Genomic DNA, 27,316 nt, shown 5'->3' with positions numbered 1-27,316 from the left:
CCTGGTCCAGCCTCTTCAGGTGAGATCACCTGTCTAAAGCTGCAGTTCCTGCTTTTACTAGCCTCCGATTGGCTGGCTTTGTGAGGAACAGTGAAGACACCCATGTCAGATTACAGGTGAGCCAGGTGTTTTTGAAGCCTGAAGCTTTGTTTTATTTCACAGTTCTGACAGACATACACACGTCACACTGATCAAATACTTCACCACTGAGCTTCTCTAACATCTGTCCACATCTGCAAACGCTGCATTCAGGTGCACAGAACAAAGTCAGAAATGTTCATAAATGTGTTTGCACTGATCTTCACTCAGACGTTCAGATGTGGAGCCTTAATTATTTTTATATAAAATAAATAAGGAAAGAGAAACAAAGAATCAGAGGTTTCCTTCTCGAGGTCTGAAACTGAAGCAAGTCTGAAGCATGAAAGAGCAGCAGTATGAAGAGCAAAGGTTTATGATGACGTCATCAGACCACAAGAAATTACATTTCACCATGACATGAGAGGAACTTAAAGCCTTTCCGTTCAGTCGGAATCCTCGAGGAGATTAGAATAAAACAAGGACAGGAAGTGATCAGACTTTAATTTCAAAATAAAGGTTTACAAACAAACAAAGTGGAGCTTCATTCTTAGTGTTACATTCAGTTTGTGGAGATGATAGAAAAATACCACTTCTGTGAAACGCAAACAGCCTGATTCCACCGTCAGAGAAAGGAAAACATCAGAGCAGCAGCTTGATGGGGACAGGTAATAAAGTTTAAATAAAGTTAAATATTCCAAAAACTGAAGATTTGAGCCGATGTTGGTTTTTCTGCGGAGTGTGAAGATGCTGATGAACACAAGCGTGAGTCCTGGATGTTGGGGTTAGCTGTCGTCATGGTGACGCGCCTGTGCCAAGCACACTCTGCAGGTCAGCAGGCAGCGAGCTGATGATGGAGGTGATGAAAGAGTCGAGTTTGTCCATCACACCGTCTCTGAGCTGCAGCTGCTGACGCCGAGCTTTAATCTGAAAAGCCACACACACTTCCTGTCCTCAAAAACTAGACTTTTGACATGAAACCAACAAAGAAGAAGCAAACGATCCTAGTTGCAGAACACCACCTCACTTTGGATTAAACCCGGATTATGATCCTGAATTATTATCATAGCTTCATTTTCACAACAAAGTTTCATCTCTAATCTTTAAAACAAGAAACCAGAAAATATTTTTCCCCAATCTCCTCTGCAGCCCAGGACAGCATCATCTCCATCACAAATATGATGGATTTTACCCCAAACATGAACTTTTATTACAGGCAGACGTCCCAGCGTTAGTGAACGCCTCAGCGTCCATGGTCAGTGAACGCATTGTCATGTCCAGCTTCAAACTATCAAACTATCTCACTTTTGATTTAACTCTCAGGTAACTAAAATCTTTTTCACCTGCAGTTGTAAGTTTTACTTCTTCAAATGAATTTTTATCCTAAGCTTTTTACCTGTAACACCCTTTTACCTGAAACTTTTTTCCTCGCTAACAAACTTCCTGTTGGAACTCACCAGCTTCTCTCTGAGCTTCAGAATCAGATCCACAATCTCCACCTCAGACTTGTCTTTGGTCCATCCCAGCAGGTCCTGCAGAGGACACACCTGGATTAGGGGCTGCACAGCTGGCTGATGGTCCAGCAATTTCGCTCAGATAATTTACCGCATCGCAGATGACCTCCAGGTGGAGACTCTCGAGCTTCTGTGTCATCTCTCGGTGGCGGTGGCGGTACCAGCCGTCAAAGTTCGGAGACCTGAAGAACTTCCTGAGATGGAAACAGGAAGTAGAAACTTAAAGACAGGAAGACAAAAAACACCTGGATCACTCACACCCGTGAGGCTCACCTGTACAGTCCTATCCAATCACCTCTAAGCAGAGAGGTGAGCTGCGGGCCCGCATGGTCCAATGTGGACAGGAACTCGTCCTGACTGAAGGGGCGGATCTGAGGCGGAGTCTGAACAGAAACACAGGAAACGTGTAACACATGACAGCACTGTGACCTCATCACCACCACATTTCCCGTTTACCTTCCAGGGCGTAACGGATCTCTGCAGGGGCATCAGACTCGCCATATAGCGTTCCTATTAGACAAAACACGCTGCTTACTGAGAACTGCTCTGTGACTGGACAAGTTATGCTGACATCATGTGCGAGCTGATTGCGCAACTGCTTACCAGGGGGATAATGAAACTCTGCGTGAGCTCCAACAGGTGTCGCCTCAGGATGGCGCTCTGCACCTCTGACGGCCGCTTCCTCTGGATCCCCTGCAGGTAAACAGTCCATCAGAGACACTCTGTATTACCTGTGTGTGTGGTGTGCTCAGGTGTGCTCACCTTCAGCAGCCTCTTGATCAGGATCTTGTCCTTGTGCAGAAACGTCTTGTAAGCCGTGTAGATTCCTGCCAAAACAAACCTTCAGCATGACAGACATCTACCTGAGCTCAGGTACAAACACGCCCCCACCGGCTTACCTGGTTTGGTGTCAAGCGTTTTCAGCTTAGAAAGTTTCTTCACCTTCACCTGCTTCGGTAAATCACCTGGAAGACATCAGAGACAGGACGCATACGTGAGTAAAAAGGTCACAACAAGAACGGCGAAGACGACCTGAACAGCACACGCCTGACAACCATGGCACTTCACACGGACAGGAAGCTCACAGTGAACACGCATGCGTGGCGTACCTGCCATCTTGACCTCTCCCAGCCGGACGATGTGAGGCCAGCTCTGAAACGTCTTGATGAAGAACGGGTTGGTGACGCCCAGCACGACGCTTGGTCTGAACAACAGAAGAAGAAACAGGTAATCACACGTGAGAATGAAACATCTGTCGACCGCTTTCCTAAACTTAGGCTTTAAGTGTCCTAGGGGTGTGTTTACAGCACAGGTATGTTCAGGCTCAAGGTGAGCATGACTCACGGCGCCTGCGTCCTGGTGGTGTACTCCCTGAACTCGCTGTCATGGATGGTGAAATAGGGTCGGAAGTCGCAGCAGAACTTCAGAGGGCTGATGGAGCTGTGGACAGACACCGTTATCACGGTAACAACAGAAACACCATACTCTGATTGGATGCTGGGGGCTTGTTGTGACCCCTCAGTTACCTGATGATAGCCAGGACTGTTTCCGAAGAAATGGTGGGAGATGGAGCCATGATGACAAGCGGCTCCCCGAGCAAGGTAAGTTCCCAGAGCATTTGCAGGTGGATTAGAACGGACTGGAAACACCTGAGGAGGACACAGGTGAGACTGAAACTGACCAATCAGAGCACACCTACACCTGAGAAACATAGAAGACCTTAACGAGCACTGACTTAAACAGGTCCAGCTCGTGGATGGTGGGCAGGAGGGTCGGCGCCAGCAGCAGGTTCTGAGCACGCATACAAAAAACTTTATTCTTCTTCTTGTTGTTAATAAACATTATTAACAAGATCAAAGCAACAAGATCTCACCTCTTTAGCCGTCTGTCGCACAGGACTTCCCCCAGGTTTGTCGAATTTAGAAGGAATCCTCACCTGAAACATGAGACACACAAACACCAGTAAACCACATCCCCTCTGTCACCTGTGAGCCAGGCCACTTCTCTCCTCACCTGTAAGATAACGCCCATTACAGGCAGGTTGAGGGTCTGCCCAGGTACAGGTGAAGGCCACTGGTCGATCTCGTTACAAACTACAGGGATGGGCAGAGGAAAAACATGTTAAGGACCATTCTGAAACCTGATTGGCTCCCACGTATGATCCAAGCATGATGTCATCACCTGCTTCAAGGCAGGGCTCATGCTTCTCAAAGAACTCGGGTGCAATGGTCTGCATCAGCGAGTGGAACAGGTGAGTGTATGGTAACCTGGACACCAGCACCAGGGACTGAAACATAGAGTCACATGACTGTCACCATCATGACCACCTGTGAGCAGGTGAAGACAGGTAAACACAGATGTGTTTGGTGACCTTCTGGAAGTAGCCCCTCTTCACAGAGACGTCCTTCACTTGTCTGAAGTAGACATAACCGAAGAAATGCGCCGTTTCTCTCTGACAGACAGAACAGAAATGTTACGCACCTGTGAGGCTAAAGCAATCAGCCAGTCAGGAACCAGGTGAGTCTCACCTGCAGTGTGACGGGAGCGTCACGGTTGTAAAGGTCGTCTCTGAGCCTCGATGTTCGGCGACCGACCGACTGACGGAAGCGGAAGCTAAACTGAGTGTCCCCAAGGCACCCTGGGAAATAACAGACAGCCCACATGACCTCTGACCTCCAACCTCTGACACCTGCAGTACTAATTAGCATTACCTCAGCTTACCTGAGTACGAGTCAGGGAAGGACAGGTAGCAGATGCTGGTTTTCTGTCAACATGAAACAGAATCAGTGAAAGTGTAATCAACACCACTTACAGGTGATCAGGAAGCTGAAGATATTTACCTCTTTCTCTGTCAGCTTCACATCTTGAGGATAAACCAGCTGAAAGTAAACACAGCAGAAAACATTTCAGAATCTGCTGAAAATTCCAATGATTTTAAGTTTTTCTGATCTGAGATAGCAAGAGAATCAAGAGAATCGATAGCAAGAGAGGATTAATTTAACTTGCATGTCGTCCTTTGTTACCCACAATCCTCTGATGAGCAGTTGCACAAAAAGTATAGAGTCTATAATATTTGAAATGGAGTTTTCTACATCAGGTTTGCAGATATCTTACAAACTCAAACCAAACCCCAAACAAAAAAACATAGTTTAATTCAAATGTATTAAATTTAATTTTAATAATGAGAAAACTATGAGTTTTTTAAACAAGGATTGGTGCTTGTAGGCCAACATAGCGGTCTTTAATCCACAGATACAACTCCTTGAGTCCCACCACCAAACTCAGAATCCTGCTGATTTTACTTCTGCTGCCTTCCACGGATCCTTAACTGTCTCCTCCATTTACAATAAACCGGACGTTCAGTGTTTCAGTCATTGCCACCTGTCCTTTACATAAAGTATTCACATTTTAACACAGAACTCATCTTTATTTACCTCCACAATAAACTGAACACTGAGCGGTCAGATTTAAACGCGATACAGGTTGTACGCTGATTGAAGGAAAGCTTAAGAGACGAGAATGTTTTCAGCCTGGTTAGTGTTTACCTGTTCAGGTGCGTTTCTCCACAGGTCACATGTGAACAAAGAATTCGGGGGGGGGGGGGCTCCGATCATCAATGATCGGAGGTCCGATCAATTCTTTGATCAATCAACATATCGATCACTAGCTATGGTAGCGATGCCAAGCTAACGTACCTCAATGGCTTGTCCGAGCTCCAAGTCGAACGTAACGACGCACGCGCACTCCAACCAGGAGGAGAAGCGGGCCCACCGGCTGCGGCTTTCCGCGCACCCCGCCTCCTCCTGCTCCTCGTGTCGGGGAGAACCGGGACCGTCAAATGGGTCCATCACGACCGGACCAAAACGGCAGCAGCTCCGCGCATCACCATCCGAGCCTCCATCATCATCAGCGAGCAGAAACCGGAGAGAGCTCCCCCTGCTGGACAAGAGAGAATTAACCCACACACGCCGCTGCTGGAGCCCCGCGGAATTACAAATCAAGGCTGCCGGCTTTTATTTATTTATTTTACTAGTTTCTACTGATTTTTACTGCCTGTTACCCCAACAAATACATCCACACAAGTTTGATGTCTTATCAGAAACAAATCACTGCTTTCTGTAACCGAAGTACAAATCGGTGCAACTGGTTGATCAATCAGTATTAATCTTTTTTTTTTTAACACTATACCGATTTACTTTGAAATATTTGAAAGTATATATAACCCATCCAAGTTACATGATTCATATTGAAAAACAAAACAAAGCTGGAAAAAAACATTTTTTATTTAACACTGCACAGTTTTTTTTATTATTTAACACTGTACGCCGCCTCGGTCTTGGACTTTTATTGTGAAAAGGCCGGCGCGGATGCGTGCGCAGCGTGTTCCGGTAGATTACCGGCCGTGCTCGGCTCGGCGCTCCAGTCTCTCAGCTGTAACCGGACTGAACGTCATGTCGGACTCGTGCTCCTTCTCCTCGTTCACCAGGTGCGTCACCAAGCACCTGAACCTGCACCTGCACCTGGACTTCGACAGGCACGTAATCAAAGGGAGGGTGGCGCTGACCGTGGAGGCGCTGGAGGACCGATTCTCTACGCTGGTAACGTCAACGGGACGCGGGGGGTTAGCCTCGATCTAACGGAACCTTTAGTGCTCACCAGAGTCCAGCTAAAATCAGCTGGATTTAAGGGGAGTGCGTGCTTAGAGGCGGGCACGAAGGGGTTAACGAGCCGGGTCACACTGACGGTTCCTCGGGTGTTCCTCTGTGATCCGGCTCCGTGCAAGCGTTGAGGTGTGCCTGATGATTGACCTTAACCTCGGGGAGCACCTTAATTCCAGCTGTTTTTAAATGGAGTCTGGTGGGGCGAGCATTGCTAAGGCGTTTTTAGAGACTTATAAAAACAGTTTGTCACTCAGCTTTAATAAACTAACCTTACTGTTTTAAAGTTTTAAAACGTGATTTCACAAACTGAAGCTTCACATATTTACGATCTTTAAACCTCTAACTCTGATATAAATCATTTTTACTTGCATTAATTATTTATTGATCTTTATTCACTTCGCATTTAAATTGTGACGCTGTGTGACATCCTCGAACTTCGGGACTGATCGGGTTTAATAACTGCTTTATTAAAACAAACTCGTTAACTTTAACCTGTTGTTTTGGGAAAACTGTAACAGGTGAGTATCTTTCAGAGAGAACAGGTGTGTCCAGGCTAAGTTCTTTAAATTCTACAGAAACCTGCACCCCTACTGGAATCTGTGCTTCAGTTCACTGTCTGTGGTCATTCTTGTGCTTTGTTACCTCACCAGTGACTCTCACCTGTGAGTGTCAGATTTCAACTTTTGAATCAGTTCTGTAAATATATTCAGAGCATAAAAACTTAAAATGGCTCTTTTCTGGATGGAGTTTGGTGTGACACCAGTCAGCTGAAGCCCTAGACTGAAGTTTAATAAAACAGGTGTGCAGGAGAGCAGACTTTTCACTTATTTGTTTTTAACAGTTTTCAAAGCTCAGGTTTGATTCTGCAGCTGCAAGACGATCACCTGTAGAAAGGTAAATGTAGCATTAAGCCCCCAGTGGTTTTCTGTCTTTCTGTCTCCGCAATCTCCTCCCTGCTTAAGAGGTTAACCCTCACCTGTCCATAAAGGTGTGTCTGATTGTTTAAAGACCGATAGCTACACAAGTGAAATAAGGTTTTCTTTGAATGCCTCGGCTTTAAGACAGAGTGTGTAAGGTGGACTTTGTGCAGGTAGGACAGGTGAATGTTTATCAGCAGGTTCAGGTGCTGACGCAGCAGCTCGATAACTGGGGTTTTCTGTCCCATAGACTTTGGACAGCAGTGACCTGAGCGTGGTGTCGGTGACGGCCAATGGGCAGCCAGCGCGCTTCAGCCTGGGCCCCAAACACAGCTTCAAGGGGACCCCATTGGAGATCACGCTGCCATTTGACCTCTCCAGGTGACTCCGCCCTCCTCTCTCTCTGTCCTTATGGCCTATCTTTTCTAATTAAAATCTAACCTCTGCTGTCCAATCAGAGGGCAACATGTGATCGTGGAGGTGACATATGAGACGTCTCCATCAGCGACAGCGCTGCAGTGGCTCACGCCTGAGCAAACTGCCGGGAAAAAGCACCCCTACCTGTTCAGCCAGTGCCAGGTGAGCCATTTACCCTCACCTGAGCTATATGCAATATAAATTATTAAAAATTTAATGTTTAAATTTGAATTTAGAGAAATTTTAGGTTTTTTTCCCTTTTGAAACCTTTTTTAAGTTCTAAAAGGTTAAAATAAGTTTTAAAACTGAACTTTACTGTAAACATATTTTTTGCTGAACCTGAAACGCTGCATACGAAAACCTTCAGCTCCACTTTTTGTGGTTTTTCTGTGAACTGTTGAAACTTTGTGAAACTGCAGCAATTAACAAACTACTTCCCTGTCCCTTCTTGTTTTCTACCTGCTTCACACTGATTTCACTTCCTTGTAAAGTTTAAAGCAGGGGTCCCCAATCTCAGTCCACGAGGGCCGGTGTCCCTGCAGGTTTTAGATGTGTCCTTGATCCATCACAGCTGATTTAAATGGATAAATTACCTTCTCAACATGTCTTGAAGTTCTCCAGAGGCGTGGTAATGAACTAATCATCTGATTCAGGTGTGTTGACCCAGGGTGAGATCTAAAACCTGCAGGGACACCGGCCCTCGTGGACTGAGACTGGGGACCCCTGGTTTAAAGCCTCAGTCTCCTGCAGAGCGTCCTCTGTACAGACCACCCCTGAACACAACGGGCAGTTAACAGCCATGGTTCCCTATGTGCTGTCTTACAGGCTCATCACTGCAGGAGCATGATCCCCTGTCAGGACACCCCATCCATCAAGCACACCTACTATGCTCAGGTAAACACACACCTGTCCAGGTAAACAAACACCACTGACATATTATTGATTATTAAAATTATTAATAATTGCTAAAAAACACCTGAACAACATGCATAGCATCACCTCAGTGCCCAGAGCCTGATATCAGTCTCTCAGGTATGTAATTGTATGTATGTGTGTGGGTACCTGTCCCTCAGGTGTCTGTCCCTAAGGACCTGGTGGCAGTGATGAGTGCAGTAAGAGATGGACAGGAAGTCGATCCTCAGGATAGTGGTCGGATCATCTACAGGTTCAGGCAGACGGTAGGGGTAGTCTCTTTCTTCTCTTCATCACCTGACATCATCATCACCAGGTCTCAGGCGTGACTGTCCTCTGTTTGACCTCTGATCTCAGGTGCCTATGCCCTCCTACCTGATAGCCATCGTGGCTGGAGCTCTGGAAAGCAGGTACAGATCGTCTCACCTCTTCTGATGTCACAGCATCAGCTTCAGCAGGTAAACTTTACTCTGTGCTCTGATTGGTTGGCAGGGAGATCGGGCCAAGGTCCAGAGTCTGGTCGGAGAAAGAGTTTGTGGACAAAGCAGCGTTTGAGTTCTCCGAGGTGAGAACCACACCCACACTGAGGCAACGCAAACAATGGAAAGAAGACACACATAACATGAGAACATATAAACATACAAACATGTACAACATGAGAACACAAAAAAATGTAGAACATGCAGGACATACAGAAGCTGGAGTGATGTTCGGGTGTTCCGTATCTTTTAGACCGAAGCCATGCTGAAGACAGCTGAGGAACTAGCTGGACCGTATGTTTGGGGTCAGTATGACATCCTGGTTCTCCCTCCATCTTTCCCCTACGGCGGCATGGAGAACCCGTGTCTGACCTTTGCCACGCCCACCTTGCTGGTACGTACAAACAGGGGGCCAATCAGGTTGTTCATGATGTGTCAGTGTTCATGAGACTGTTAGTTCTGATCAGCTGTTTCCTGTCTGTTTTCAGGCTGGAGACAAATCTCTGTCTGGTGTGAGTACAAGACTCTTCCCACCTCACTACGTGATCATACATTATAATTAAATTCCCTTCCATACCTGTCTGTTACTGTGCATGTGTCCTACAGGTGATTGCCCACGAGATCGCTCACAGCTGGACTGGAAACCTGGTGACCAACAAGACCTGGGAGCATTTCTGGTAAACAAACAAACAGGTGGAGCTCAGCTCAAGGGTCTCAGGTGTTTGCAGAGATGTGTAGAGAACCCATGGACGCCTCAGAAGATAAAATCTTAAAACCGGTTTTGAAACATGCTCTAAATCATAAAACCCGATGCAGCAGAACAGGCCCACATTTGCTCAGGTGTCCAGACACTGTGTAGGTTTTAAGAGTGAAGCTTTGGGCCAGGCACTTTGTGGAACTTATGGGTTCTCTGAAATGGGATCAACTCATGGTGGGGTTAGTTTATCTGGAAATTTTCACTCTGAGGTTAGCTGAAGAAAATCATCCAGGGTTCGACTTCACAAAGGCAGAAATCATTAAGAAATACCAGCGTTTGAGGGTCAGGTGATGCAACGTATCGGCTGACCCGTCCCCACTGCTGACCCGATAGCTCGCTGAGACCGTCCTTTTGAAAATCTTTGATTTACTTTGGTTTTCACAAGGAAAAATTCAGACAGGTTACAGCTGATTGACACATAAAGTGGTGGGAAGTACTATAAAGGGTTACCTAGGCAACCAGACATTGCATTTTCCACTATCAACTGTCCGCTCCAACAGGATGCTTATTATTACGTCATTATTTGACATCAGCATGTTTGTGCCTTCAGGCTGAACGAGGGTCACACGGTCTACCTGGAGAGGATGATCGGCAGGTGTTTGGAGAGTGAACAGTTCAGGCAGTTCCAAGCCATCGGAGGCTGGAAGGACCTGCAGGACTCGGTGAGAACCCAAACATTATCCACCTTCACCTGTGTCACATCACAGTCTGACATGAGGCACGTTTTCCTTCCACTCACCTGTGCTCATCATATCTCAGGTGAACACCTTTGGAGCCAACAACCCTCTGACCAACCTGGTGCTCAGCCTGCAGGACGTCAGTCATGACGATGCCTTGTCCTCCGTGCCGTACGAGAAGGGCTTTGCTCTGCTGTATCACCTGGAGGAGCAGCTGGGAGGGCCAGGTAACACCTGCACACTCCTGCACACTCACCTGTTTCCTGCTCAGTTGCTGACACACCTGTTGATCTGTTTTGCTCAGAGGTGTTCATGGGCTTTGTGAAGTCGTACATCCAGCGGTTTGCCTACAGCAGCGTCACCACAGAGGAGTGGAAGAACTACCTGTTTGCCTACTTCAAGGACAAGGTGAGGAACAACTGGACACTCAGGCAGAGTTACAGTGACTGGAGGGAAGGAACATCAGCATGGCAGGTTTTGGTCAGAGGTCAGATTGTTACAAGAAAAGACAAATATTTACAGAGTGATCAGGCAGAAACTCCAGATGTAACAGATAGGTGGGTTCAAAGGTCAAGATGGAGCCTTGAGATGAGTTTTTGTGTCTCAGGTGGACATCCTGAACAAGGTGGACTGGAACGCCTGGATGTTCACACCTGGGATGCCTCCTGTTAAACCTCAGTAAGTACTCAGACTTCCATCTGGTCTCTGATTTCTAAAAACAATCTGATTCCTTTGTCCTGATTGGCTGTTGTTTCAGATACGATACCACTATGGCTGACACCTGCAACGCTCTCAGTCAGAGGTGGCTCCAGGTAAGACCTGAATCTGGCGAGGACTCTTTAGGGTGATTTTATGCTCAGGCTCAAAGCTTCATCCTCTGTCCCCGTTCAGGCTAAAGACCAGGACCTGAACAGCTTCAAGCAGTCCGATGTGAAGACTCTGTCATCCCACCAGGTCATCGAGTTCCTGTCACTACTACTGCAAGAGGTAACCACACTTCAACTCCCCATACTCCACTTCAACTCCCTACCGTCCACTTCCGTTCACTCACCTGTTCCTTCCTTCAGGATCCGCTCCCTCTGACTCGCGTGAAGAAGATGCAGGAGGTTTACGATCTCAATGCCTATATGAATGCAGAGATCCGCTTCAGGTGAGTCTTTCAGCAGGTCTAAATGGGACTTTCATTTCAAAACCTTCCCCTCCTTAAATCCTCTTGGTGATTGGCTGTGCTCTTTCCAGGTGGCTGAGGCTGTGCGTCAGGTCCAGGTGGGAGGAAGCGGTTCCACTGGCGCTGAAGATGGCGACCGACCAGGGCAGGATGAAGTTTACACGACCACTCTTCAGGTCCTTACACTTCAACAGTAGTTTCACTAGAACAGAACTCCACATCACTGACCTTCATGTTTGTTTTTACTGTTTGTTCTTTTGTTTCTTCTGTGTTTTTACTGTGCGTTTACCGTTTTTCCCCTTCCGCCATTAAAGACTTATGAGGTATTATTGTCATCCTCCCGGGGACATGGCATGAACACCTAAGTTTGTGAGTGTGATAACTCGAGAACAAGATGACATAGGAGCTTCAAATTGGTCCCATAGGTGTCTACTAAAAATCTTGGATGAGTTTGAATCTGACTGACCTCAATCTCAAGGTCAGAGTAAGTTTTCTGAAAATCGTGTTAATCGGATAACTTGAGAACACGGCGATGTAGGGTTTTGAAATTGATACCAGAGGTGTGTCTGCTAGGAGGCTGAGGGGTAGCACTGATTCTCTTACTGTGTTTCTGCTGTTTTAATCGTCGTGGCTGTGCTTTTTCAGGGAGGTGTTTAACTTTGAGAAGTTTCGTGATGAAGCTCTTCGAGTGTTTCTGGCTCATCGAGCGGGGATGCACCCGGTCACCTCCGGACTCGTCTCGAAGGACCTGAAGGTGGACGTCAGCAATGCCGCCAGTCAGTAACAACAGAAACGAGTCCAGAACCAGTCAGAGACCAGTATCGATCAACTTCAGCACTGAAGCAATATTATATCACAGCCTTCGCTTCTTGGCTGTTTCTCTCTGATTAAAGTTTAATTGAATCCTCTTTTTCCTTTTTATTCCTTTCAAATATTTTGTCTTCAGCAGAAAAACAAGATGATTTTATAATAAAATAAACTCTGAGTAAACTTTGGATTCTTGTTGTTCATTCAGATCTCAGCTGGGGTCACACAGGTCATCTGTGATCGTGTGCTGTTTGTAGTTTCAGTGCTTACATTTTCACTTTATTCTAATCACACAAGTGGAAAATCACTGTGATTATTATTATTTTAGGCATAAAAGGTATAGAAATCTCTGAAATACTTAAAAGCAGGTCTTTAGTGTTGCTTTAAGGATTCATGGAGGATGATTTGTTTCACACTGAGCTTAGCGTCCCTCACACTGATATGTATCAGTAAGTATTCACACTGATGCAAAAAGAAGACCTGCAGTAAATGCCCAGAGAACATACAGGAACAAAGAGCTAATGTTACTGTAGCACATCCACACACAACAAATCAGTCATCTGGAATTATACTTTTAAGTTCACCTAATCTGGTGATCAGTGTAGTTCACTGATCATCAGATTAGGTGATCAGTGATGATAGCCAGGACTGTTTCCGAAGAAATGGTGGGAGATGGAGCCATGATGACAAGCGGCTCCCCGAGCAAGGTAAGTTCCCAGAGCATCTGCAGGTGGATTAGAACGGACTGGAAACACCTGAGGAGGACACAGGTGAGAATGAGACTGACCAATCAGAGCACACCTACACCTGAGAAACATAGAAGACCTTAACGAGCACTGACTTAAACAGGTCCAGCTCGTGGATGGTGGGCAGGAGGGTCGGCGCCGGCAGCAGGTTCTGAGCACGCATACAAAAAACTTTATTAACAACAAGAAGAAGAATAAACATTATTAACAAGATCAAAGCAACAAGATCTCACCTCTTTAGCTGTCTGTCGCACAGGACTTCCCCCAGGTTTGTCGAATTTAGAAGGAATCCTCACCTGAAACATGAGACACACAAACACCTGTAAACCACATCCCCTCTGTCACCTGTGAGCCAGGCCACTTCTCTCCTCACCTGTAAGATAACGCCCATTACAGGCAGGTTGAGGGTCTGCCCAGGTACAGGTGAAGGCCACTGGTCGATCTCGTTACAAACTACAGGGATGGGCAGAGGAAAAACATGTTAAGGACCATTCTGAAACCTGATTGGCTCCCACGTATGATCCAAGCATGATGTCATCACCTGCTTCAAGGCAGGGCTCATGCTTCTCAAAGAACTCAGGTGCAATGGTCTGCATCAGCGAGTGGAACAGGTGAGTGTATGGTAACCTGGACACCAGCACCAGGGACTGAAACATAGAGTCACATGACTATCACCATCATGACCACCCGTGAGCGGGTGAAGACAGGTAAACACAGATGTGTTTGATGACCTTCTGGAAGTAGCCCCTCTTCACAGAGACGTCCTTCACTTGTCTGAAGTAGACGTAACCGAAGAAATGCGCCGTTTCTCTCTGACAGACAGAACAGAAATGTTACGCACCTGTGAGGCTAAAGCAATCAGCCAGTCAGGAACCAGGTGAGTCTCACCTGCAGTGTGATGGGAGCGTCACGGTTGTAAAGGTCGTCTCTGAGCCTCGATGTTCGGCGACCGACCGACTGACGGAAGCGGAAGCTAAACTGAGTGTTCCCAAGGCACCCTGGGAAATAACAGACAGCCCACATGACCTCTGACCTCCAACCTCTGACACCTGCAGTACTAATTAGCATTACCTCAGCTTACCTGAGTACGAGTCAGGGAAGGACAGGTAGCAGATGCTGGTTTTCTGTCAACACGAAACAGAATCAGTGAAAGTGTAATCAACACCACTTACAGGTGATCAGGAAGCTGAAGATATTTACCTCTTTCTCTGTCAGCTTCACATCTTGAGGATAAACCAGCTGAAAGTAAACACAGCAGAAAACATTTCAGAATCTGCTGAAAATTCCGATGATTTTAAGTTTTTCCGATCTGAGATAGCAAGAGAATCAAGAGAATCCATAGCAAGAGAGGATTAATTTAACTTGCATGTCGTCCTTTACCACAATCCTCTGATGAGCAGTTGCAGAAAAAGTATAGAGTCTATAATATTTGAAATGGAGTTTTCTACATCAGGTCTGCAGATATCTTACAAACTCAAACCAAACCCCAAACGAAAAACCATAGTTTAATTCAAATGTATTAAATTTAATTTTAATAATGAGAAAACTGAGTTTTTTAAACACGGATTGGTGCTTCTAGGCCAGGGGTCGGCAACCCGCGGCTCTTTAGTCCTTATTTTGCGGCTCCGGGTGGTTTGGGAAAATAGAAGAAGTATTTCGCTTAAGTGCATTTTATTTGTGTTTAGCTCTTTTTTTTTTTTTTTTTACTTGTAGTTCTAAATTGGAAGATTATTGTGATTTTGAAATATAAAAATAAAATTATATCTTATTATTTTTTTCATCGCTCAAAATAAGCGTCACACTGGCAGAAGCCGGTGTACCCGCCGAAACGCCGTGCATTTATCGAGACTTTCAACCCCAGATAGGCCAATTATGGATCTTCGGATCCACATTATGTCGGCAGCTGTTCTCCACCGTGAACTACGTTAAAAACAAACACCGCTCCCGCCTCACAGATGACAGCTTACAGTCCTGCGTAAAGATGAAAGCCCCGATTTGCAGACGCTGTGCGCCGAGGTTTGGGACCAGAAGTCTCATTGTAAACATATCACGGCAGACCCGACGATGTTTGCATGAACATGCTTTTCAGCATCTCTTTATTGACCGCTTTTCACACACGGTTGCCGTACGCATAAAGTCGGCTGTAGCTTTTCAGCTCACAGCCCGACAACACAACAGCAGAAAGAGCACAGACTTTAAGGCGGCGAGGCGCGGTTGCGGGTGCCGCTCAGGTGCGTCCGACTCCCATGCAGCGGCACTGCAGACCACGCCCCGCCACACACATTAACAAGGTAAAATAGATATTTAGGCAGAATTTTGCAAATATCTATTTCTTTTTTCCTTTTTTCAGCAGCATAGAGCTTTTTTTCCAATTACTTTTTAAAAGTAAGGTCAAGGCTCCAAAAGCCTTGACCTGAAAAGGGTGGCGGCTCACAAGAGTTTTTGTTTGCTACATGGATCATTTTAGTTCAGCTGGGTGTCTTTCCTTTTGTTATATTTCTTTAAGAGTTCAAAATGTGTTAATTACATAAATAAAATGTAATTTTCTCTGTAGCACTTCATGGATTTCATAAGCAACACACCTTAGTTTCTCTGTGGATTCTTTTAAAAAGCAGTTAAAAACTTTTCTGTTCAAACAAGCCTTTTGTTGATCTACGTATTTTATATCCTTTACATTATTTACATTTGATCTTTTACATTGTGTATAATGTCTATTGATTGTATTATTTATTTTAATATTTGTGTACAGCGCTTTGTGACTGCCTGTCTGTGAAAAGTGCTTAATAAATAAACTTTACTTACTTACTTACTTTAGTTGTCCGCACAAAGCACAAAGGTAAAAAACAATATATACAGTGTTATCTTCATTTTAGATTTCAAAAAGTATTTGCGGCTCCCAGTGTTTGTTTGTTTTTTGCGTGGAAACGGGGTCCAAGTGGCTCTTTGGGTGTTAAAGGTTGCAGACCCCTGTTCTAGGCCAACATAGCGGTCTTTAATCCACAGATACAACTCCTTGAGTCCCACCACCAAACTGATTTTACTTCTGCTGCCTTCCACGGATCCTTAACTGTCTCCTCCATTTACAATAAACCGGACGTTCATTGCCACCTGTCCTTTACATAAAGTATTCACATTTTAACACAGAACTCATCTTTATTTACCTCCACAATAAACTGAACACTGAGCGGTCAGATTTTAACGCGATACAGGTTGTACGCTGATTGAACGAAAGCTTAAGAGACGAGAATGTTTTCAGCCTGGTTAGTGTTTACCTGTTCAGGTGCGTTTCTCCACAGGTCACATGTGAACAAAGAATTCGAGGGGGGGGGGGGGGGGGGGGGGGGCTCCGATCATCAATGATCGGAGGTCCGATCAATTCTTTGATCAATCAACATATCGATCACTAGCTATGGTAGCGATGCCAAGCTAACGTACCTCAATGGCTTGTCCGAGCTCCAAGTCGAACGTAACGACGCACGCGCACTCCAACCAGGAGGAGAAGCGGGCCCACCGGCTGCGGCTTTCCGCGCACCCCGCCTCCTCCTGCTCCTCGTGTCGGGGAGAACCGGGACCGTCAAATGGGTCCATCACGACCGGACCAAAACGGCAGCAGCTCCGCGCATCACCATCCGAGCCTCCATCATCATCAGCGGGCAGAAACCGGAGAGAGCTCCCCCTGCTGGACAAGAGAGAATTAACCCACACACGCCGCTGCTGGAGCCCCGCGGAATTACAAATCAAGGCTGCCGGCTTTTATTTATTTATTTTACTAGTTTCTACTGATTTTTACTGCCTGTTACCTCAACAAATACATCCACACAAGTTTGATCTCTTATCAGAAACAAATCACTGCTTTCTGTAACCGAAGTACAAATCGGTGCAACTGGTTGATCAATCAGTATTAATCTTTTTCTTTTTTTTAACACTATACCGATTTACTTTGAAATATTTGAAAGTATATATAATCCATCCAAGTTTCATGATTCATATTGAAAAACAAAACAAAGCTGGAAAAAATTATTTTATTATTTTATTTAACACTGCACCGGTTTTTTTTTTAATTATTTAACACTGTACATACAAAGGCACGCCGCCTCGATCTTGGACTTTTATTGTGAAAAGGCCGGCGCGGATGCGTGCGCAGCGTGTTCCGGTAGATTACCGGCCGTGCTCAGCTCGGCGCTCCAGTCTCTCAGCTGTAACCGGACTGAACGTCATGTCGGACCCGTGCTCCTTCTCCTCGTTCACCAGGTGCGTCACCAAGCACCTGAACCTGCACCTGCACCTGGACTTCGACAGGCACGTGATCAGAGGGAGGGTGGCGCTGACCGTGGAGGTGCTGGAGGACCGATTCTCTACGCTGGTAACGTCAACGGGACGCGGGGGGTTAGCCTCGATCTAACGGAACCTTTAGTGCTCACCAGAGTCCAGCTAAAATCAGCTGGATTTAAGGGGAGTGCGTGCTTAGAGGCGGGCACGAAGGGGTTAACGAGCCGGGTCACACTGACGGTTCCTCGGGTGTTCCTCTGTGATCCGGCTCCGTGCAAGCGTTGAGGTGTGCCTGATGATTAACCTTAACCTCGGGGAGCACCTTAATTCCAGCTGTTTTTAAATGGAGTCTGGTGGGGCGAGCATTGCTAAGGCGTGTTTAGAGACTTATAAAAACAGTTTGTCACTCAGCTTTAATAAACTAACCTTACTGTTTAAAGTTTTAAAACGTGATTTCACAAACTGAAGCTTCACATATTTACGATCTTTAAACCTCTAACTCTGATATAAATCATTTTTACTTGCATTAATTATTTATTGATCTTTATTCACGTCGCATTTAAATTGTGACGCTGTGTGACATCCTCGAGCTTCGGGACTGATCGGGTTTAATAACTGCTTTATTAAAACAAACTCGTTAACTTTAACCTGTTGTTTTGGGAAAACTGTAACAGGTGAGTATCTTTCAGAGAGAACAGGTGTGTCCAGGCTAAGTTCTTTAAATTCTACAGAAACCTGCACCCCTACTGGAATCTGTGCTTCAGTTCACTGTCTGTGGTCATTCTTGTGCTTTGTTGCCTCACTAGTGACTCTCACCTGTGAGTGTCAGATTTCAACTTTTGAATCAGTTCTGTAAATATATTCAGAGCATAAAAACTTAAAATGGCTCTTTTCTGGATGGAGTTTGGTGTGACACCAGTCAGCTGAAGCCCTAGACTGAAGTTTAATAAAACGGGTGTGCAGGAGAGCAGACTTTTCACTTATTTGTTTTTAACAGTTTTCAAAGCTCAGGTTTGATTCTGCAGCTGCAAGACGATCACCTGTAGAAAGGTAAATGTAGCATTAAGCCCCCAGTGGTTTTCTGTCTTTCTGTCTCCGCAATCTCCTCCCTGCTTAAGAGGTTAACCTGTCCATAAAGGTGTGTCTGATTGTTTAAAGACAGATAGCTACACAAGTGAAATAAGGTTTTCTTTGAATGCCTCGGCTTTAAGACAGAGTCTGTAAGGTGGACTTTGTGCAGGTAGGACAGGTGAATATTTATCCACAGGTTCAGGTGCTGACGCAGCAGCTCGATAACTGGGGTTTTCTGTCCCACAGACTTTGGACAGCAGTGACCTGAGCGTGGTGTCGGTGACGGCCAATGGGCAGCCGGCGCGCTTCAGCCTGGGCCCCAAACACAGCTTCAAGGGGACCCCATTGGAGATCACGCTGCCATTTGACCTCTCCAGGTGTCTCTGCCCTCCTCTCTCTCTGTCCTTATGGCCTGTCTTTTCTAATTAAAATCTAACCTCTGCTGTCCAATCAGAGGGCAACATGTGATTGTGGAGGTGACATATGAGACGTCTCCATCAGCGACAGCGCTGCAGTGGCTCACGCCTGAGCAAACTGCCGGGAAAAAGCACCCCTACCTGTTCAGCCAGTGCCAGGTGAGCCATTTACCCTCACCTGAGCTATATGCAATATAAATTATTAAAAATTTAATGTTTAAATTTGAATTTAGAGAAATTCTAGGTTTTTTTCCCTTTTGAAACCTTTTTTAAGTTCTAAAAGGTTAAAATAAGTTTTAAAACTGAACTTTACTGTAAACATATTTTTTGCTGAACCTGAATCGCTGCATACGAAAACCTTCAGCAGAAAAAAAGTTCCACTTTTTGTGGTTTTTCTGTGAACTGTTGAAACTTTGTGAAACTGCAGCAATTAACAAACTACTTCCCTGTCCCTTCTTGTTTTCTACCTGCTTCACACTGATTTCATTTCCTTGTAAAGTTTAAAGCCTCAGTCTCCTGCAGAGCGTCCTCTGTACAGACCACCCCTGAACACAACGCGCAGCTAACAGCCATGATTTCCTATGTGCTGTCTTATAGGCTCATCACTGCAGGAGCATGATCCCCTGTCAGGACACCCCATCCATCAAGCACACCTACTATGCTCAGGTAAACACACACCTGTCCAGGTAAACAAACACCACTGACATATTATTGATTATTAAAATTATTAATAATTGTTAAAAAAAACACCTGAACAACATGCATAGCATCACCTCAGTGCCCAGAGCCTGATATCAGTCTCTCAGGTATGTAATTGTATGTATGTGTGTGGGTACCTGTCCCTCAGGTGTCTGTCCCTAAGGACCTGGTGACGGTGATGAGTGCAGTGAGAGATGGACAGGAAGTCGATCCTCAGGATAGTGGTCGGATCATCTACAGGTTCAGGCAGACGGTAGGGGGAGTCTCTTTCTTCTCTTCATCACCTGACATCATCATCACCAGGTCTCAGGCGTGACTGTCCTCTGTTTGACCTCTGATCTCAGGTGCCTATGCCCTCCTACCTGATAGCCATCGTGGCTGGAGCTCTGGAAAGCAGGTACAGACTGTCTCACCTCTTCTGATGTCACAGCATCAGCTTCAGCAGGTAAACTTTACTCTGTGCTCTGATTGGTTGGCAGGGAGATCGGGCCAAGGTCCAGAGTCTGGTCGGAGAAAGAGTTTGTGGACAAAGCAGCGTTTGAGTTCTCCGAGGTGAGAACCACACCCACATCGAGGCCACGCAAACAATGGAAAGAAGACACACATAACATGAGAACATATAAACATACAAACATGTACAACATGAGAACACAAAAAAATGTAGAACATGCAGGACATACAGAAGCTGGAGTGATGTTCGGGTGTTCCGTATCTTTTAGACCGAAGCCATGCTGAAGACAGCTGAGGAACTAGCTGGACCGTATGTTTGGGGTCAGTATGACGTCCTGGTTCTCCCTCCATCTTTCCCCTACGGCGGCATGGAGAACCCGTGTCTGACCTTTGCCACGCCCACCTTGCTGGTACGTACAAACAGGGGGCCAATCAGGTTGTTCATGATGTGTCAGTGTTCATGAGACTGTTAGTTCTGATCAGCTGTTTCCTGTCTGTTTTCAGGCTGGAGACAAATCTCTGTCTGGTGTGAGTACAAGACTCTTCCCACCTCACCACGTGATCATACATGTTCTTACCTTCCAATTACCTTCCATACCTGTCTGTTACTGTGCATGTGTCCTACAGGTGATTGCCCACGAGATCTCTCACAGCTGGACTGGAAACCTGGTGACCAACAAGACCTGGGAGCATTTCTGGTAAACACACAAACAGGTGGAGCTCAGCTCAAGGGTCTCAGGTGTTTGCAGAGATGTGTAGAGAACCCATGGACGCCTCAGAAGATAAAATCTTAAAACCGGTTTTGAAACATGCTCTAAATCATAAAACCCGATGCAGCAGAACAGGCCCACATTTGCTCAGGTGTCCAGACACTGTGTTGGTTTTAAGAGTGAAGCTTTGGGCCAGGCACTTTGTGGAACTTATGGGTTCTCTGAAATGGGATCAACTCATGGTGGGGTTAGTTTATCTGGAAATTTTCACGCTGAGGTTAGCTGAAGAAAATCATCCAGGGTTCGACTTTACGTCATTATTTGACATCAGCATGTTTGTGCCTTCAGGCTGAACGAGGGTCACACGGTCTACCTGGAGAGGATGATCGGCAGGTGTTTGGAGAGTGAACAGTTCAGGCAGTTCAAAGCCATCGGAGGCTGGAAGGACCTGCAGGACTCGGTCAGAACCCAAACATTATCCACCTTCACCTGTGTCACATCACAGTCTGACATGAGGCACGTTTTCCTTCCACTCACCTGTACTCGTCATATCTCAGGTGAACACCTTTGGAGCCAACAACCCTCTGACCAACCTGGTGCCCAGCCTGCAGGACGTCAATCCTGACGATGCCTTCTCCTCCGTGCCTTACGAGAAGGGCTTTGCTCTGCTGTATCACCTGGAGGAGCAGCTGGGAGGGCCAGGTAACACCTGCACACTCCTGCACACTCACCTGTTTCCTGCTCAGTTGCCGACACACCTGTTGATCTGTTTTGCTCAGAGGTGTTCATGGGCTTTGTGAAGTCGTACATCCAGCGGTTTGCCTACAGCAGCGTCACCACAGAGGAGTGGAAGAACTACCTGTTTGCCTACTTCAAGGACAAGGTGAGGAACAACTGGACACTCAGGCAGAGTTACAGTGACTGGAGGGAAGGAACATCAGCATGGCAGGTTTTGGTCAGAGGTCAGATTGTTACAAGAAAAGACAAATATTTACAGAGTGATCAGGCAGAAACTCCAGATGTAACAGATAGGTGGGTTCAAAGGTCAAGATGGAGCCTTGAGATGAGTTTTTGTGTCTCAGGTGGACATCCTGAACAAGGTGGACTGGAACGCCTGGATGTTCACACCTGGGATGCCTCCTGTTAAACCTCAGTAAGTACTCAGACTTCCATCTGGTCTCTGATTTCTAAAAGCAATCTGATTCCTTTGTCCTGATTGGCTGTTGTTTCAGATACGATACCACTATGGCTGACGCCTGCAACGCTCTCAGTCAGAGGTGGCTCCAGGTAAGACCTGAATCTGGCGAGGACTCTTTAGGGTGATTTTTATGTTCAGGCTCAAAGCTTCATCCTCTGTCCCCGTTCAGGCTAAAGACCAGGACCTGAACAGCTTCAAGCAGTCCGATGTGAAGACTCTGTCATCCCACCAGGTCATCGAGTTCCTGTCACTACTACTGCAAGAGGTAACCACACTTCAACTCCCCATACTCCACTTCAACTCCCTACCGTCCACTTCCGTTCACTCACCTGTTCCTTCCTTCAGGATCCGCTCCCTCTGACTCACGTGAAGAAGATGCAGGAGGTTTACGATCTCAATGCCTATATGAATGCAGAGATCCGCTTCAGGTGAGTCTTTCAGCAGGTCTAAATGGGACTTTCATTTCAAAACCTTCCCCTCCTTAAAGCCTCTTGGTGATTGGCTGTGCTCTTTCCAGGTGGCTGAGGCTGTGCGTCAGGTCCAGGTGGGAGGAAGTGGTTCCACTGGCGCTGAAGATGGCGACCGACCAGGGCAGGATGAAGTTTACACGACCACTCTTCAGGTCCTTACACTTCAACAGTAGTTTCACTAGAACAGAACTCCACATCACTGACCTTCATGTTTGTTTTTACTGTTTGTTCTTTTGTTTCTTCTGTGTTTTTACTGTGCGTTTACCGTTTTTCCCCTTCCGCCATTAAAGACTTATGAGGTATTATTGTCATCCTCCCGGGGACATGGCATGAACACCTAAGTTTGTGAGTGTGATAACTCGAGAACAAGATGACATAGGAGCTTCAAATTGGTCCCATAGGTGTCTACTAAAAATCTTGGATGAGTTTGAATCTGACTGACCTCAATCTCAAGGTCAGAGTAAGTTTTCTGAAAATCGTGTTAATCGGATAACTTGAGAACACGGCGATGTAGGGTTTTGAAATTGATACCAGAGGTGTGTCTGCTAGGAGGCTGAGGGGTAGCACTGATTCTCTTACTGTGTTTCTGCTGTTTTAATCGTCGTGGCTGTGCTTTTTCAGGGAGGTGTTTAACTTTGAGAAGTTTCGTGATGAAGCTCTTCGAGTGTTTCTGGCTCATCGAGCGGGGATGCACCCGGTCACCTCCGGACTCGTCTCGAAGGACCTGAAGGTGGACGTCAGCAACGCCGCCAGTCAGTAACAGCAGAAACGAGTCCAGAACCAGTCAGAGACCAGTACCGATCAACTTCAGCACCGAAGCAATATTATATCACAGCTGTCGTTTCTTGGCTGGTTCTCTCTGATTAAAGTTTAATTGAATCCTCTTTTTCCTTTTTATTCCTTTCAAACATTTCGTCTTCAGCAGAAAAACAAGATGATTTTATAACAAAATAAACTCTGAGTAAACTTTGGATTCTTGTTGTTCATTCAGATCTCAGCTGGGGTCACACAGGTCATCTGTGATCGTGTGCTGTTTGTAGTTTCAGTGCTTACATTTTCACTTTATTCTAATCACACACGTGGAAAATCACTGTGATTATTATTATTTTAGGCATAAAAGGTATAGAAATCTCTGAAATACTTAAAAGCAGGTCTTTAGTGTTGCTTTAAGGATTCATGGAGGATGATTTGTGTTTCACACTGAGCTTAGCGTCCCTCACACTGATATGTATCAGTAAGTATTCACACTGATGCAAAAAGAAGACCTGCAGTAAATGCCCAGAGAACATACAGGAACAAAGAGCTAATGTTACTGTAGCACATCCACACACAACAAATCAGTCATCTGGAATTATACTTTCAAGTTCACCTAATCTGGTGATCAGTGTAGTTCAATATCATGAAAAATTACCTCAAATATTTGAATCAAATCTCGGAAACAAAGTGTCCTTCTGATTACTCCAAGCATCAGGACATAGCTTGTTAACCTATTTAAATGTTCATTCAGATCCTGAAAGTCTCCCATCTGTTTACTCGCCTCTACCTGACATCCAGACTCACTTTGGGTGTAAAAGCCACCTGTTCTGAACTCACTGTGATGGAAACCTTAAGATAAAGAAAACATAACCATCACAGTGCTGTGCTGTCTTCACTGCTTTTAATTCTTTGGGCACTGAAAAATAATTACCTTCAGATGACGACTTTAATGTTTGTAAAGCTGCAGTGTCAGACCTGAACATCAAGAAGGTTCACATGTTGCGATAGAAAGCTCAGAGCTTACCTAACACCACTGAACAGACAGTTTGAGGAGGAAAACAAAAGAATGACAACATCCAGAGGTCAGAGCCTGTAACTCACTTCCTCTTTCAGTTGGAGCATTAACAGGACAAACGTTTCACCATCATGTGTTGGGTAGTGTGAAATCACAGAAATAGTTACACAACCATGCTCGAGAGGAGGAAGAAGAGCCGGAGCACCACTGACAGACAAAATATTTTAAATCTTCTAAACTGAAATCTCTGACATGAGACTCACATCTGCAGAAACAGGATGCTGTCAGAGGGTTTTCAGGCTGTTCAGAAGAATTAAACATCTGGGCCCGTATCCCTAAAGAATCTTTGTGCAAAAAGTGGCTCCTAGCGGCCAAATTCTAAGAAAATTCTCAGAGTCATGACGTTTTCTTAGAATTTCCCCAAAAAGTGACACGAGAATCCCAGTTAATATAAAAGCTATTCCTCAAGATTCCTAGCGCTTAAAAGGGCTCCTAAGGCGAGATCTGCTAAGAGCAGGGAAGAGGACTTTTAGTGGCTTAGGAGTTCCCCTAAGCAGCTGCACAAAATGGCCAACAGAAGAGGCAGGAGAGATGTCCTGCAAACACTGGATGACAGGGAATTATTGAGACGCTACAGATTGGATCGTGCAGGAATCATGTTTGTGGTGGATCTCCTTAGAGATGCAATTACTTCACCAACTCGACGCCACAACGCTATTACACCGGAGACGAAAGTAATCACAACCCTGAGGTATTTGGCAACCGGAAAATGCAACAGTGCAGCAGTGATGACTTGGGTCTGTCCCAATCCTCCGTCAGCAAAATCATCACCTAAACACTGACAGCTTTGTCACAACCTAATATTGTGACACAATTTGTTTCATTCCCGCTGGATGCCCGCACTTTACACACACATAAAAGGGCATTTATGGACATTGCAGGATTCCCTGGCGTTGTGGGTGTAATTGATGGAACACATGTGAGAATAATTGCGCCATCAGAGGACGAGGCTGTCTTTGTTAACAGGAGGAATTTCCACAGCATCAACGTGCAAATAGTGTTCAATGCGGCCTGTAAGATTTTGGACATTGTGGCGAAATGGCCAGGCTCCACACATGATGCGAGAATGCTCCCCGAGAGTGGCATCAGACAGCTTTTTGAGAGACGCTATGTGCCAGCTAATTGCCACTTGTTAGGGGACAGTGGCTACCCATGCAAACCATGGCTCCTTACACCTTACCTCCAGCCACGCCAAGGGCCCCAACTAAACTATAACAGGTAAGCCAAACAACACAAAAATCATGGAAATGAAATGCAAGCAATATGTTAGAGCATCCAAGTAGTGCAATATTTCCATCAAATAATTAAAGGTCTCTGTATTCTATTGCAGGGCCCACAAGACAACAAGAGCGGTGGTGGAGCGTGGCATAGGCCAGCTTAAGAGGCGCTTTCATGTTCTCCATGGAGAGGTGCGGCTGAGGCCTGAAAAAGTCATCATAGCCTGTGCAATATTACACAATATTTGCAAGGTTAGACAGATTGCAGAACCTCTGGAGGATGGCGATGAGGATGAAGACAACGATGAGGATGGTGGTGAAGAAGATATTTACATTCCACAGGGGAACCTAGCCCAGAGTGGACTGCCTTACAGGGCAAACCTCACAAATTTACATTTCAGGCAAGCTGTAGCCCCATGTCTTTTGAGAACTTGTGATGGTATTAAGAACTACCACAGTTTTACTGCACATCACCTGCAATTGTGCAATGCAAGGCACAGAACACAATCTGTAAATGGTTTATTTTTTAGGTGTTCAATTTTAAGGCGGTAGTACTCCTCCTGAAGGGAAAGGACTTTTTTGTTGTTCAAACACATCAATTGTGAGTTGCAATCTGCTCTCCTGCAGGGATGCTGATGGAGCAGGTGCTGTGGATGGGAATGGTGTTTGATCCGCCGGGCTATCCTGAGTAGCAGCTGCAGATGGTTCAGGCGGCAATCTCATCGGCAAACTTGATGGGCCCAGTTCTTGTGATGGCTCCATGCTACAGAAATACATAGGCCTAGTTTAATTATTGTTTTGATTAAATTAATTTGATACAATGAGCATGGATAACACATGAAATGGCTTCTGCAATGAATAAACACTGTAGATATGAATAACCCTGTGTCCTACCTTTGCTGCACTTCAAGGCCCTGCATCATTGATGTGTCAATGCCTGTTGGCAGCCCGGTGACACTGACCTCAGAGTGTCCCAGGACTTGAAAGACAGTGTCGGCCACCTGGGACAGCCGCTTTGCGGGTGGTCCACCCCCTAGAAAGAAACAGTCAATGAACACAGTACTTAGGCATGTAAATTAACTTTGCCAGCAGGAGCAAGTTGCCAGATTATGTAGTAGGCTATAATATTTTGCTCACCTGTGAGTGAGGATTCCCGCTTGTGTGCTGCAATCTCATCTTTTGCCTTGGACTGCAGCACATACCACCTTTTCTCACAATCGTCACCTGTCCGCGCCACCAGTGGAAAAGAGGCATTGATTGTTTGGGATATTGTGTCCCAGGCGCACCTCTTGCCTTGGCTAGTGACAGTGGGCCAAATTTTCCTTGTAACATACCTTTATGTTTGTTCACCAACTGGGCCAGCAACAAACCTTGCTCCTCAGTCCAGTTCGGCTTGCGAGTCCTTTTTTTCTCCATTTTCTATGTTTGTAGGATATTTGTTACCAAGCCTTTATAAATAGACCAGCCAGCAATCACAGACATTGATAAAAGCTGAGCCGTGTTACCCTCGTTAAGACCACACTGGACTTGTAACGTTGTGATTTCTACTTCATTAGGGACAGCCCCTTGAGATAGGCCATCTTGTTTTCAATGGGGTCCATATGGGAGTGAAAGTACAAAATATGCCAGCTAGGATATTAATATGAGCAAATAAGACACGAATCATTATTTGAACAGGGTGTAATGAGTTTAAGTTTTCACATATTTTAGATTCTAATGTTAGGCTATAACCCCTACAGCTTACTATTCATTTTCCAGATATTTTCTTGAATGTGAAATATTATTTACAATTACAGTCAGCATAAGATTAGAGTGTATAATTATGTTTATTGATTTGAGGGTACATCCTTTGCTC

At 45.6% G+C, this 27,316-nt stretch overlaps 5 protein-coding genes across 9 annotated transcripts; 3 read left to right on the top strand and 2 right to left on the bottom strand.

Moving 5' to 3' along the window:
- Window positions 1-126: 126 nt before the first annotated feature.
- On the bottom strand, window positions 127-8,778 carry LOC100703722 (protein DENND6B). Of its 3 annotated transcripts, none has more exons than XM_025899870.1 (21): window positions 8,647-8,778; window positions 5,285-5,525; window positions 4,430-4,468; window positions 4,311-4,353; window positions 4,118-4,227; window positions 3,961-4,041; window positions 3,771-3,876; window positions 3,603-3,682; window positions 3,463-3,525; window positions 3,325-3,380; window positions 3,116-3,238; window positions 2,934-3,029; window positions 2,699-2,793; window positions 2,489-2,554; window positions 2,352-2,416; window positions 2,193-2,282; window positions 2,046-2,099; window positions 1,863-1,972; window positions 1,681-1,783; window positions 1,533-1,607; window positions 127-1,002 (listed from the first exon to the last, which is right to left on the bottom strand). In XM_025899870.1, exons 2-21 carry the CDS (start codon window positions 5,435-5,437, stop codon window positions 871-873), a joined length of 1,740 nt encoding a protein of 579 aa, XP_025755655.1. In that variant the 5' UTR covers window positions 5,438-5,525; window positions 8,647-8,778; the 3' UTR covers window positions 127-870. The 3 variants fall into 3 exon arrangements, with proteins under 3 accessions (XP_025755655.1, XP_019202283.1, XP_025755654.1); XM_019346738.2 differs by having other exon boundaries at window positions 5,285-5,528; window positions 8,647-8,777; XM_025899869.1 differs by lacking the exon at window positions 8,647-8,778 and adding an exon at window positions 8,178-8,203.
- LOC109194261 (leukotriene A-4 hydrolase) lies at window positions 5,573-12,370 on the top strand. The gene is made up of 19 exons (XM_019346737.2): window positions 5,573-6,187; window positions 7,418-7,548; window positions 7,626-7,746; window positions 8,410-8,478; window positions 8,658-8,762; window positions 8,854-8,906; window positions 8,989-9,061; window positions 9,229-9,369; window positions 9,464-9,487; window positions 9,582-9,652; window positions 10,283-10,394; window positions 10,492-10,636; window positions 10,714-10,817; window positions 11,017-11,087; window positions 11,167-11,221; window positions 11,301-11,396; window positions 11,477-11,559; window positions 11,649-11,753; window positions 12,223-12,370. Exons 1-19 carry the CDS (start codon window positions 5,957-5,959, stop codon window positions 12,359-12,361), a joined length of 1,929 nt encoding a protein of 642 aa, XP_019202282.1. The 5' UTR covers window positions 5,573-5,956; the 3' UTR covers window positions 12,362-12,370.
- LOC106097677 (protein DENND6B) lies at window positions 12,250-17,249 on the bottom strand. Its single transcript, XM_019346739.2, has 11 exons — window positions 17,212-17,249; window positions 16,566-16,806; window positions 14,331-14,369; window positions 14,212-14,254; window positions 14,019-14,128; window positions 13,862-13,942; window positions 13,672-13,777; window positions 13,504-13,583; window positions 13,364-13,426; window positions 13,226-13,281; window positions 12,250-13,139 (listed from the first exon to the last, which is right to left on the bottom strand). Exons 2-11 carry the CDS (start codon window positions 16,716-16,718, stop codon window positions 13,001-13,003), a joined length of 870 nt encoding a protein of 289 aa, XP_019202284.1. The 5' UTR covers window positions 16,719-16,806; window positions 17,212-17,249; the 3' UTR covers window positions 12,250-13,000.
- On the top strand, window positions 17,248-23,384 carry LOC100705920 (leukotriene A-4 hydrolase). The gene is made up of 19 exons (XM_019346736.2): window positions 17,248-17,493; window positions 18,717-18,847; window positions 18,925-19,045; window positions 19,484-19,552; window positions 19,734-19,838; window positions 19,930-19,982; window positions 20,065-20,137; window positions 20,305-20,445; window positions 20,540-20,563; window positions 20,663-20,733; window positions 21,094-21,205; window positions 21,303-21,447; window positions 21,525-21,628; window positions 21,828-21,898; window positions 21,978-22,032; window positions 22,113-22,208; window positions 22,289-22,371; window positions 22,461-22,565; window positions 23,035-23,384. The coding sequence occupies exons 1-19, from the start codon at window positions 17,263-17,265 to the stop codon at window positions 23,171-23,173; spliced, it is 1,929 nt and encodes a 642-aa protein (XP_019202281.1). The 5' UTR covers window positions 17,248-17,262; the 3' UTR covers window positions 23,174-23,384.
- A 129-nt stretch (window positions 23,385-23,513) lies between these two features.
- Window positions 23,514-26,221, top strand: LOC109195149 (putative nuclease HARBI1). 3 transcript variants are annotated; one of them, XM_019346740.2, is made up of 3 exons: window positions 23,514-25,462; window positions 25,575-25,862; window positions 26,089-26,221. In XM_019346740.2, exons 1-3 carry the CDS (start codon window positions 25,113-25,115, stop codon window positions 26,129-26,131), a joined length of 681 nt encoding a protein of 226 aa, XP_019202285.1. In that variant the 5' UTR covers window positions 23,514-25,112; the 3' UTR covers window positions 26,132-26,221. The 3 variants fall into 3 exon arrangements, with proteins under 3 accessions (XP_019202285.1, XP_025755658.1, XP_025755657.1); XM_025899873.1 differs by having other exon boundaries at window positions 25,575-25,653; window positions 26,089-26,202; XM_025899872.1 differs by lacking the exon at window positions 26,089-26,221 and having other exon boundaries at window positions 25,575-26,038.
- The last annotated feature ends 1,095 nt before the right edge of the window (window positions 26,222-27,316 follow it).

This window comes from Oreochromis niloticus, linkage group LG17, assembly GCF_001858045.2.
Source record: "Oreochromis niloticus isolate F11D_XX linkage group LG17, O_niloticus_UMD_NMBU, whole genome shotgun sequence".
Lineage (NCBI taxonomy): Eukaryota > Metazoa > Chordata > Actinopteri > Cichliformes > Cichlidae > Oreochromis > Oreochromis niloticus.
Note: the sequence above shows the minus strand (reverse complement) of the source record. Positions and strands in the feature narration are given on the sequence as shown.

Coding starts and splice junctions, on each gene's coding strand:
- LOC100703722 (XM_025899869.1), bottom strand. Junction 4,228..4,310: donor CTTCCCTGACTCGTACTCAG/GTAAGCTGAGGT, acceptor GTTATTTCCCAG/GGTGCCTTGGGGACACTCAG. Junction 2,794..2,933: donor ACCACCAGGACGCAGGCGCC/GTGAGTCATGCT, acceptor TCTGTTGTTCAG/ACCAAGCGTCGTGCTGGGCG.
- LOC106097677 (XM_019346739.2), bottom strand. CDS start 16,718: ATGGACCCATTTGACGGTCCCGGTTCTCCCCGACACGAGGAGCAGGAG. Junction 13,943..14,018: donor ACGCTCCCATCACACTGCAG/GTGAGACTCACC, acceptor TCTGTCTGTCAG/AGAGAAACGGCGCATTTCTT. Junction 13,140..13,225: donor CACGAGCTGGACCTGTTTAA/GTCAGTGCTCGT, acceptor TGTCCTCCTCAG/GTGTTTCCAGTCCGTTCTAA.
- LOC100705920 (XM_019346736.2), top strand. CDS start 17,263: ATGCGTGCGCAGCGTGTTCCGGTAGATTACCGGCCGTGCTCAGCTCGG. Junction 21,629..21,827: donor TTGCCTACTTCAAGGACAAG/GTGAGGAACAAC, acceptor TTTGTGTCTCAG/GTGGACATCCTGAACAAGGT. Junction 22,372..22,460: donor AATGCAGAGATCCGCTTCAG/GTGAGTCTTTCA, acceptor TGCTCTTTCCAG/GTGGCTGAGGCTGTGCGTCA.
- LOC109195149 (XM_025899872.1), top strand. CDS start 25,113: ATGGACATTGCAGGATTCCCTGGCGTTGTGGGTGTAATTGATGGAACA. Junction 25,463..25,574: donor CCCCAACTAAACTATAACAG/GTAAGCCAAACA, acceptor ATTCTATTGCAG/GGCCCACAAGACAACAAGAG.
- LOC109194261 (XM_019346737.2), top strand. CDS start 5,957: ATGCGTGCGCAGCGTGTTCCGGTAGATTACCGGCCGTGCTCGGCTCGG. Junction 9,488..9,581: donor GAGACAAATCTCTGTCTGGT/GTGAGTACAAGA, acceptor TGTGTCCTACAG/GTGATTGCCCACGAGATCGC. Junction 11,397..11,476: donor TGTCACTACTACTGCAAGAG/GTAACCACACTT, acceptor TCCTTCCTTCAG/GATCCGCTCCCTCTGACTCG.